Source organism: Dipodomys ordii, unplaced genomic scaffold (genome assembly GCF_000151885.1).
Source record: "Dipodomys ordii isolate 6190 unplaced genomic scaffold, Dord_2.0 Scaffold34, whole genome shotgun sequence".
NCBI classification, from domain to species: Eukaryota; Metazoa; Chordata; class Mammalia; order Rodentia; family Heteromyidae; genus Dipodomys; species Dipodomys ordii.
The window spans coordinates 15,957,405-15,967,368 of NW_012267250.1; the positions used below are offsets into that span (position 1 = coordinate 15,957,405).

General features: G+C 51.5%; 1 protein-coding gene across 1 annotated transcript in view; it reads left to right on the forward strand.

The window, feature by feature from the left end:
- Positions 1-6: 6 nt before the first annotated feature.
- The window catches only part of Adamts14 (ADAM metallopeptidase with thrombospondin type 1 motif, 14), a 63,930-nt gene continuing 53,972 nt past the window's right edge, over positions 7-9,964 (forward strand). The window contains exons 1-2 of the mRNA XM_013017063.1: positions 7-22; positions 1,563-2,002. Of these exons, the coding sequence (XP_012872517.1) occupies positions 1,598-2,002 (405 nt within the window). The 5' untranslated portion in view covers positions 7-22; positions 1,563-1,597. The remainder of the gene's footprint in view (positions 23-1,562; positions 2,003-9,964) is intronic.

Below are 9,964 nucleotides of genomic sequence, written 5' to 3' on the forward strand. Positions count from 1 at the left end.
GCCGCGGGCAGCCAGGCCCCAGGTGCGTGTGGGTCGGGTGCACGGGGCCGCGTGGGGGCCGCGGGGTGCTGAGCCACCGGCACAAGGTTGGAGCGTCTGATGGGAAGCGGTACGCGCCGTCGGAGCTGAGCTGTTCTTGCTTCTTCCCTTCGGTTTTCTCTCCCTTTCTATCACCATAGAGAGACCCCCCTCCCCCCGCCCCCCGAGAGGATGTGGGAGCCTGGAGTCTCTTAGTGTCTGTCTGTCTGTCCCTCTGCCGCCTTCATGTTCGGTGTCTGTGGTCTCCAACATGGGCTCGTCCGTGTGGGAGCATGCACTTGTGTATCTGGTTGTCTCACACTCAGTCGGGCTAGCAGGTGATTGCCATGCACACACACACTGCAGAGAACACTGGGCGCACACCCAGCCGCACAGAACCAGCTTTGCATCTCTGGTCCCCTCCAGCAGAATCTGCAGCAGCCTGGACCCAGCCAGGTGCAGGCCAGACTCACTGTCTCCCACCTTGAAGCATGCAGTTGGTAGCGTGGGTAAGAGGAGAGTGAGCACTTGGTCACTGACTACCTTGGGAGTTTCAGGACACCGTTTTCTATGTTTTATCAGCACCGGGAACTGGAGAGATGAGAGAGCTGTGTGGAAACGAAAATTCCTCCCAAAGTTGTATCCATGAATCACTAGGCTTGGAAGCCAGGGAGCTGTCATTCCCGCCTGGCCTGGCCTGGTGTAGGGAAAGCTGTGTGAGGATGAGGTGGCTGGCGTGTGTCCTGGAGCATGGGGCCATGACCTCACACTTAATTCAACCCAAGTGGGCAGGTCACCTCCATGTCTCCTTTTATTTTTGAAGATCTATATTTATCCTGCTTGGAGCTGGGCCATGTCGAAAGCTTTGCAGCCACTATGCTGCTTTGAAAAAAAGTTTTCTTTGTAACCTTGAGAATTACACACACACACACACACACACACACACACACACACACACACACACACACACACAGAGAGAGAGAGAGAGAGAGAGAGAGAACTGTGTATTCCTTCCCTTCCTCCTGCAGCCCCACCTTCCTCCTCGCCATGGGCCAGGCTCTCTTGGGTTTCTAGGTGTGTTTGTTTTGGCAGTGTATTCTTAGGAGCTTGGTGAGGAAGGCCCTACCCCTGTCTGATCTGGTGCCTTCAGCTCACTGGGAGAGTTTGGGCAGATTGGGTCTTCCCTTCTCTTGCCCTGAAGGATTTCAGAGAATTTCAGCCCCTTCCTTGGCAATGCTCAGGGTTGGAAAGCTTGTTGCTAGAGTGATAAGGCTCTGTTTGGCATCATTTGCTTTCTTCTGCTAAATATAAAAAGGACCTGAGGGCTACAGGGAGCAATGTATGCCCCCACAAGTTGATATCTACCTGAGTATCGTTCTTCCAAGTGTAGAAATCCAGAGGCTCAGAAAGCAACCAGTGAAAGATGGAAGAACCTATGGGTGGAGGGGGTCCGTTGAAGTTGCCAGTCCCAGCCGGACCTCATGGCAGTTCCAGCTTCCCTGTTACCTCTGCATGTGAAATGACCCTTTGTTTTCTTCTGACAGAGCCTCGCCTCTCTGGGAAGCTGAATGACTATGGTATGACTGTGCCCTGCAGTACAGACTTTCGGGGACACTTTCTTTCCCATGTGGTGTCTGGTCCCTCAGCAGCCTCCACAAGGAGTGTGGGTGTGGACCGGCCACCTCTTCCCTCATCGCACTCCAGTCACCGGGTGGCTCGAAGCCCCCTACGCCCGGAAGGAGGGCCCCGGCATCCTGGCAGGGCTGGGCATCACTTCCTCTACTTCAACGTGACTGTATTTGGGAAGGAGCTACATTTGCGCCTGCAGCCCAAGCGGAGGTTGGTGGTGCCTGGGGCCTCCGTGGAGTGGCAGGAGGATTTTCAGGAGGTTTTCCGGCAGCCCTTGAGGCAGGAGTGTGTGTACACTGGAGGTGTCACCGGAATGCCCGGGGCAGCTGTTGCCCTAAGCAACTGTGATGGATTGGTAAGAGACTCAGCTCATATTCTTATAAGCTGCCAGCCCTTCTTCCCACTGTCCCAGCTCAAATGGTAATGTCCTAGGCTCCTCTGAGTTTGGCAATTCTATGGGCATGGTATGTCATGGGGGCAAGCCTACCCATGATCAGCCTGAGACATGACCCAGCCTGAAGAAATATCACACAGGACTGATTTATCTGGGTCAGGAAGTATCCAGTGCAGCCTTTTTTTTTTTTTTTTTTTGGATAAATGAGGAGCATGAAACCCAGAGAGAGCAAGTGACCTCCTCAAAGTCACACAGCTAATGAGAACACGTATTAGGAGGCCACCAACGCCAGTGGTCTCATCCCAGACAGGCCCAGCCCAGGCTCTCCAATTAGCCCCACCTCCACCCCAATGTCCAGAGCACAACTTGTCTCCAACACCCTGTACGATGTGGCCACACCATCATCCGCACAGGGTTTCTGCTCATGAGCCTTTTTGGTCCTGTTCCCTTCGGCATCTAGTGGACAATCACCAGGTGTCAGCAGATTACTGAGCTGGTTCCATACCACAGGAGGTTCTCAGGAAGCTGCTTTAGTTGAGACATCTAGCCTACACTTACTGAACACCTCTGGCATGCCCCATGCCAAGAGGGAAGTTATGCAAGTGCCTGTCCTCCAGGCCAAGGTGGCACCCCTACCTGTCCTCCCCGGAGTCCATCATCTCATTAGTAGAGGCCTCCTCATTCCCAGCTCAGCCAGGACAATGCCAGAGTTCTGGGAGAGCAGTGGCCACTTCTCACGGCCCTAAGAGCTTACCTTTGGATCAGGCATGCTACAGAAGCTCTGATGACTAGGTTCAACTCCATACTTTGATAAGGTCTCTGGATTTTAACCTCATATCCAACGTCTACAAAATATGCACTGGGCAGCTCTTCAGACTGGAGGAACACAGGACCTATGGTGGAGCTAGTTCGGGAGGAGCTGTGGGATGCAGGGGTGAGATGCAGAAAGGGGACCCCATTTCTAATTGGGGCTGTACACTCCCAGACCACAGACCATCTCTACTTTCCTGGGTCCTGGGTCTCGAGGCCAGCGGAGGCTTAGCTATCCTGCCTTCCCCCTCACCCCCCATCCTTCAGTGCCTCTGTGAGTCAGGGCCTGGCAAGGAAGTGGTCACACGTGTAAGATTTGTCACATCTGGTTCTGTTTTCCACTCGGCAGATCCTGCCTTGTTAACGGGTTACTCTGAGTAGACCCTGGCAGGCAGTGGGAGGGGGCAGGGAGGCAGAATCCCAGTCCCATGAGGTCCAGGAAGCCCTCAGAGACACGGCTCTGCTATCTTTACAATGGGTCTGCAGTGACTGAAGCGTGAGTGCTCTTTCCCCCTTTCTTTGTCAGTGAAAATACTCAAAATCCATGATGGTGGTGGCTGTACAGCTGTATAGATCCTGAGCAGCAGTAAATGTGTACTTTAAGTGCTGGGTTGTACAGTGTGTGAACTGTTGCAGGAAGTGCCTGGCTACAGGAAGGCCCTGGAAAGGCATTGCTAGTTGTAGTTATGAGATGGTCTAGTCAGTGGAAAGTGTGGGATCTTCAACCCTAGTGCCCACTGTCTGTGTGACCCTGAGTTAAGTTCCTAAATCTCACTGGGCTTCGGTTTCTCATCTGTAAGGAAGGGAAGAAGAGATCAGCAGTCTGTAGGAGGTTCAGAAGATTTAATGAGAACATGTGATGTGTCCCATTGATGGTGGGACCTTGACAAATGAAGATTATTATTAATAGTAACATTTATTGACTAGTCATTACTATAGTAATCATTAATAATGACCAATGTGAGGAAGATCACTAGAGTCTCTTGTGTTGACTTGACATGTAGATTATCAGCAGACATCTGACAGATGTCTGAGGTTAGCTGCCTCCTTCTGCATGGTGTCCTCTGCCAGTGCTGGAGAGTTCCTGTACCTTCCTGGGGGCAGGATTGTGCTGAGAAGAGTTCACTGGAACATTCTACTGACCATATATGGGTCCTTGCCTCATGGCTAGGCCCTTGACTAGGGACTGCAGGGGTGAAAGTCAACCCTCTTTGCCTGGGTCAGGAAGTGTACCTAGTATTACTATAGTGTAACAAGAAGGCGGAGGTGGGCCACTGGTGGCTCACTCCTGTAATGCCAGCTACTCAGGAGGCTGAGATCTAAAGATCTCAAAGCCAGCTGGGGCAGGAAAGTCTGTGAGACTCTTATCTCTAGTTGACTGCCACAAAGCCAGAGTAGAGGTATAGCTTCAGTGGTAGAACACCAGCTTTGTGCAAAAGGCTACGGGACAACATCCAGGCCATGAGTTCAGGTACCAATACTGTACTCCCGCCCCCCCCAAAAGGCCAAATATGGGTTCTCACTAATTTGTAGAATATGCACCTGAAATGATGATGATGGGACATAAGTGTAAATGGGGGAGGGGTCAACCAGAGAGGAGAGGAGGAAAGAATACTGAGGGGTGAAGAGGTCTATGTAAAGACAGTATAATTAAACCTACTAGACACTATGTGTATAGAATTACCACAACTCCTCATATTACTAACATGCTAATTCAGAAAATATAGTAAAATAATCAGAGGTTTAGCTGAGTCCCTGCAGTGCCTTTATAAGGTAGCAGTAAAGGCCCCACCTTTCAACCAGATCTGGTGGTAATTTGGTTTCAGTATATCAACATGGCAGGTAGGGACTCACTCTGCTCCTAGCAGTGAAGCCCTCTGTGCTAGGAGTGAGTGGGTGACCCCAGAACCACTTGGGTTGAAATCCCAGCTCTGCCATGTGCATGCAGTATGACCTTGAGCAGCTACGTCACCACTCTGTGCCTCTGTTTCCCTTATCTGCAACTGGGAACACTAAAAATCATCCCTTCATAGAGTGGTCAGTGGGTAAAGGGCCACATAGTACTAGCGACATGTCAACTGTGGCTATGAGAGGTGGGGCCTCAGTGATAAGTCCATGGGGTCTGAGGAAGTTGGCAAAAAGAAGGAAATGCAGAGCATCTCATTTGTCTAGCTGTTATACCAGAGGGGCCTTTGGACCCTCTGCCAGATAGGCAGAGCCCATGCCAGTCCCAGCCTTGCCAGGCCTGGGTGCAGCTTGCTGTTTACCACAATGGATATGTGAGGGAACCTGTCAGCCTCACTTGAGTCCATCCCTTGAACCTATACCTGCCCAAGTGCACTAACTTTCCCCTTGTGTGATAGCTTTCTAACTGTGAGTGAGCACCTGGAGCCGCAGGCTAGAGTCAGCATGGGACTGTTTGGCCCTTGCCAGATCCTGAAATGCAGGCAGCAAGGCTTCCCTGGGGAAGGAAGGCAACATGGGCACATGAGTGAGTCAGTCATCCACTGCTGTGTAACAAAACATCCCAGAATGGAGGGACTTAAGCAGCACTCTGTGTCATTCCTCACAGTTCTGTAGATTGCTGGGCAGTCCCTCTCTTGGTTACTCTTGAGCTTTCTCTTAAAGGGTGGGCTAGAGGGTCCCAGCTGGCCTTATTCACATGGGGGTATGATATTGGCTATAAGCTTAGTGGCCTCAGTCCTCTCCCTGCCCAAGGCTTTCTTCCTCTATGAGCCACCATTGCCATAGTCCCTGGGCAACATTCCAAGAAGGGGAAGGCAAAAGCTGTACAACCCCTTAAGGCCTAGCTTCAGAAGTTGCTTGGTATTACTTCTGCACATTCTATTGGCTGAAGAGAGCCCTGGGCCCAGTGTGGGGACATGGATTTCACTGCTTGAGGGGAGGAGCAGCAAAATCTTACTGCAAAGAGACAGTTCATAGGGGCAGGAGGGGCTGTTGTAGCCTTCTTTGTAAACATACCTCCATATTGTCATTCCTGCACAGCGATGAGGCCTGTCTGAGCCTCAGCCCTGCCTTTAGTATACAGATATTAGTCACTGAAGTGCCAGGGACAAGAGATGGGAACATGTACTGTCACTGGAACAACACTAAGGTGGGATGCACAGAAGTTTTCTTGCAGGCCCACCCCAGGGCTCTTGCTCCTGCTCCCCAGATGGCCGATTGACCTGGCTGTGGCCTGTGTGAGTGCAGCCCAGGGGTGAGTGCTGGGAGATCAGTCAGTCCTTGAGGCTGTCTGGTCTTCCAGACTTGACTCGCTGTCTCCTCGTGGCTGTGCCTTGCTGTCTGCCCCGGATTAATAACTTATTTATGATATGGAATAAAAGCCAGACATCACCTCACTGCTGCTGCTGCTCTGGAACAGAGTGGCTTTTCCTTCCAATGAGGGCTGGTTGGATTTTTCTTCCTCCAGCAGTGACTGAGGCTACTTGGAGGATTGGGGCTGGAGCATATGGAGGATGGCGTTTGCCCACCTGCCTCCCAGTGAGTCCTCAGGAGCCCCCCAGGCTCCTTGCAGCCTGGAACTGCTGTGACAGCCCCCTGTGTCTTTTGCTGGCTCCCATCATGTGTATACCATGTGGTGGGTCTCAGTGCAGCATGGTTCCCATCCTCTACCCTAGCCTTGGCCTGAGGTGGAGGTAGCTGTGGTGGGAAGAGGTCCAGCCGAGATCACCAAAGCTCAGGAAAGGGAAGAGACTCACCCAGGGTCACCTAGCAGCCAAACATTCTTTTTTCCACCATTCTTTGGCCTGTGCCAAGACAATGGAGGAGGATAGTCTATGTGACTTTAGACCATAAACCATATGAGGTTCAATGACAGGGTAGCTATGGCAACAGCCTCAGGGTGATGGATGCTATAAGAGATTGTTCCCTGGGATCCCTGGGCCTGGTAGGGTACTGAAGGAGGTGTTTATGTGGTTCTCACTGCTGGGGTGGGCTGTCCAACTTCTCTGTGTCTCACTGTCTTCCCTAGAAAGAGGAGGCTAACTAAGAACACACATGGCAACGGGCCAGTTGGTAGGAGTTGATGCTCAAGTGGAACCTTCTGGTGTTATTATTTTTTGTCCCATAGTCACTGTGGCTTCTGTTTTCTTTGTTTTCAAAATATTGGAGGGGCAGTGGGCTGCTCTTGTGTGCATATGACCTGCTGGGGAACATTAAAAACCCCGCAGCTTCATGTACTCCAGTAACATGTGGGGGGAGCTGTGGATGGGCCGCTGTAGAGAGGTCGGAAGGTGAGAGTCTGTCAGGACACATCTGGTCTGAATGCCAGTTTTGTTCCTAGCAGATTGCTGAAGGCCTCGGTTAGTCTTTGCTTTGAAGCTATTTACTTGTTTCCTCTGTCCAGAAACCACTCTCCCTTCCCTCCCCCGACTCAAGCCATGTCTCCATCCTCTTCTTTATATGTTCTGTGTGACTAGATTGACAAATGTTTACCCAACATACTCAGCTTTTGTTGTTGAGATCGAGTCTTACTAACATTTTCTCTTGAACATGATTCTCCTGATCTCCACATCCCCAGTATCTTGGATTATAGGTATGATTCACCACACTCAGCTAGAGCTAGCAATTCTAAAGGAAAAATGAATGACATAAAAAGAACAACAAAAGCTGTGTGCTGGTGGCTCACGCCTGTAATCCTAGCTACTCAGGAGGCTGAGATCTGAGGATCATGGTTCGAAGTCATCCAGGCAGGAAACTCTGTGAGACTCTTATCTCCAATAAACTACTCAGAAAAAGCTGGAAGTGGTGCTGTGTCTCAAGTGGTAGAACGCTAGCCCTGAGCACAGAGAGGTTCAGGGACAGAGCCTGGGCCTTGAGTTCAAGCCCCAGGACTGGGAAAAAAAAGAATAACGAAGCACTAGGGTGCCATAAGCTTCCTGTTCCCTTGGTGGTGGGAATGACTAACCAAATCCATCATCCTTGTCCCACAGTCTACTCTCCCCCAGCAGCCAGAGCAGTCCTGTAAAAATCCTCCTCCTCTTCCTCCTCCTCCTCCTCCTCTTCCTCCTCCTCCTCCTGCTCCTGCTCCTGCTCCTGTTCCTCCTCCTCCTGCTCTTCCTGCTCCTGCTGCTCCTCCTCCTCCTCCTCCTCCTGCTCCTCCTCCTCCACATGGTCCCTCAGTCCTCCTTACTGTTCTCTTTCTGGGGACATCCAGGTATTGCTGGGCCCGGACTTTTAGTCCCCCCACCCCCAAGCAATTTTTCAACCATCGCCTTACTATGATCTCCTCTCTCTTCCACCTCCAGTTCTCTCCACCCCTCTGCTTCTCTTGCTCCATGCCTTCCCTCTGTGCTGAAGGTCTGTGTATCTGTACCTGTCTCGCCCTCCATATCTTAGTATGGTAGCTCTGTGCAAAAAGGAACTTTTGACTGCATGCCCAGCATCTAAAGGTGGGCCTGCTCTGCCAAGATCTCATGAGCAAATGACTTTTTGCTGCAGGAAAGGATGGAGGAGAGGTAGAATGAATGGCAGATGTCTGAGTGGGAACCCAGCAAATGGGCCTACTGGCTGCAATGTGGGGTATCTGTGCTGGTGACCTACAGACACACAGTGATGAGCTGTCAGAGTTCTGGAAATCTAGAACATACACTTATGCTAGCAGGAGGACTTGACCACTTCCTACCCCGTGCAGAGGAGGCCTGTGTCATCTGGGTGGCAGTATACTATGTCTGGGCTCTTTGTGGGGCTAGCACAGGGCAAGCACAGAGCTTCAGGCATCTAGGGCCACACCGATTGCCACTCTCCTATGCTGGCCTGGAGAGCCTCTCCTCAGCCACTGCCACTCACTGCAGACTGAGTATTTGTCAGACTTCATGATAAGTATTTATATGAACGGTGGCACAGTTTACAGCACTGTCTGATCCAGGCTGCTGCACGGTTGGCTCAGAGGGAAGGCCTGCTGGGACCCAGACCTGTCAGACCGGCTCCTGCCAAGGGGCTGGATGTGACTTTACTCTGGTGCTGTCTTTCTGTTGGCTGGCTGGCATCGAAGCTGTGGGCTGTAGACTGCAGGACTTCCTTACAGGCAGCCGCTCATTAGCTCAGGGCCTGGCAGTCAGGCTGCCTCTTGGCATACAAGGGCTGCTTCCTGTCTCCTCATCCCAAAGCCACAGCCAAGACTCAGGGCCAAGCAGGGGGCCAGGCAAAGCTCCCGGCCCAAGCACGGTGGGCTGTAATGGTGACGAAGTGGGAGAGGCTCCAGCCACGTGGCTCCCGGGCACTGGGGAATGGAAATGGGTTGGCTGTGGACCCAGAGCGGTCTGCCTTGGCTCTGGCTGGGCTCCAGGGAAGAGCTTGCAATGAAGATGAGCCTCTGATCACCTGCAGAGGGGGGCTGAGACAGGACCTCTGCTTGTAGGAGGTATCCTGGGGGAAGGGGATTGTAGGGAAGAAATCAAATGTGACCCATCATCCCTTTCAAGCTTTTGACCCACCTGAGCACTTAGCTTTAGTTCATACAAGAGGATCAAGTTAATTATCACCTTTATTATCATCATGATCATTGAAAACATCAGCCTAGAGGTACCACAAATGATTGTCCTGTCTCCAGATTGGGTGGCTGTGACATCATTAATTTGCCATTGGCTGCCAGTGAATCACCCTCTTCGGAGCTTTTCCCCTTCCTCCATCCTGCTCGGGGAAAATTTAGGAAATTATTCTTCATCCAGAGAGAAGATGAGATGGCACTGAGTCACAGATTGCATGTGGTCCTGCAGGCTTTTGGTCCTGTTCAGTCATGGAGGGGCTTACAATGCAGAAGCTGTACAGGTGCAGCCTGCCTGAACTCCATCCTCTTCAGGACACACACAGATGGTCTGTCCATCTTTCTTTCTTTCTTTCTTTCTTTCTTTCTTTCTTTCTTTCTTTCTTTCTTTCTTTCTTTCTTTCTTTCTTTCGTCTTTCTTTCTTTCTTTCGTCTTTCTTTCTTTCTTTCGTCTTTCTCTCCTTCCTTCCTTCCTTCTTCCTTGCTTCCTCCCTCCCTTCCTCCCCTCTCCCTTCCTCCCCCCTCCCTTCCTCCCCTCCTCCCTCCCTCCCTCCCTCCCTCCCTTCTTCCTTCCCTCTTCCTCCTCCTCTCTCTCTCTCTCTCCT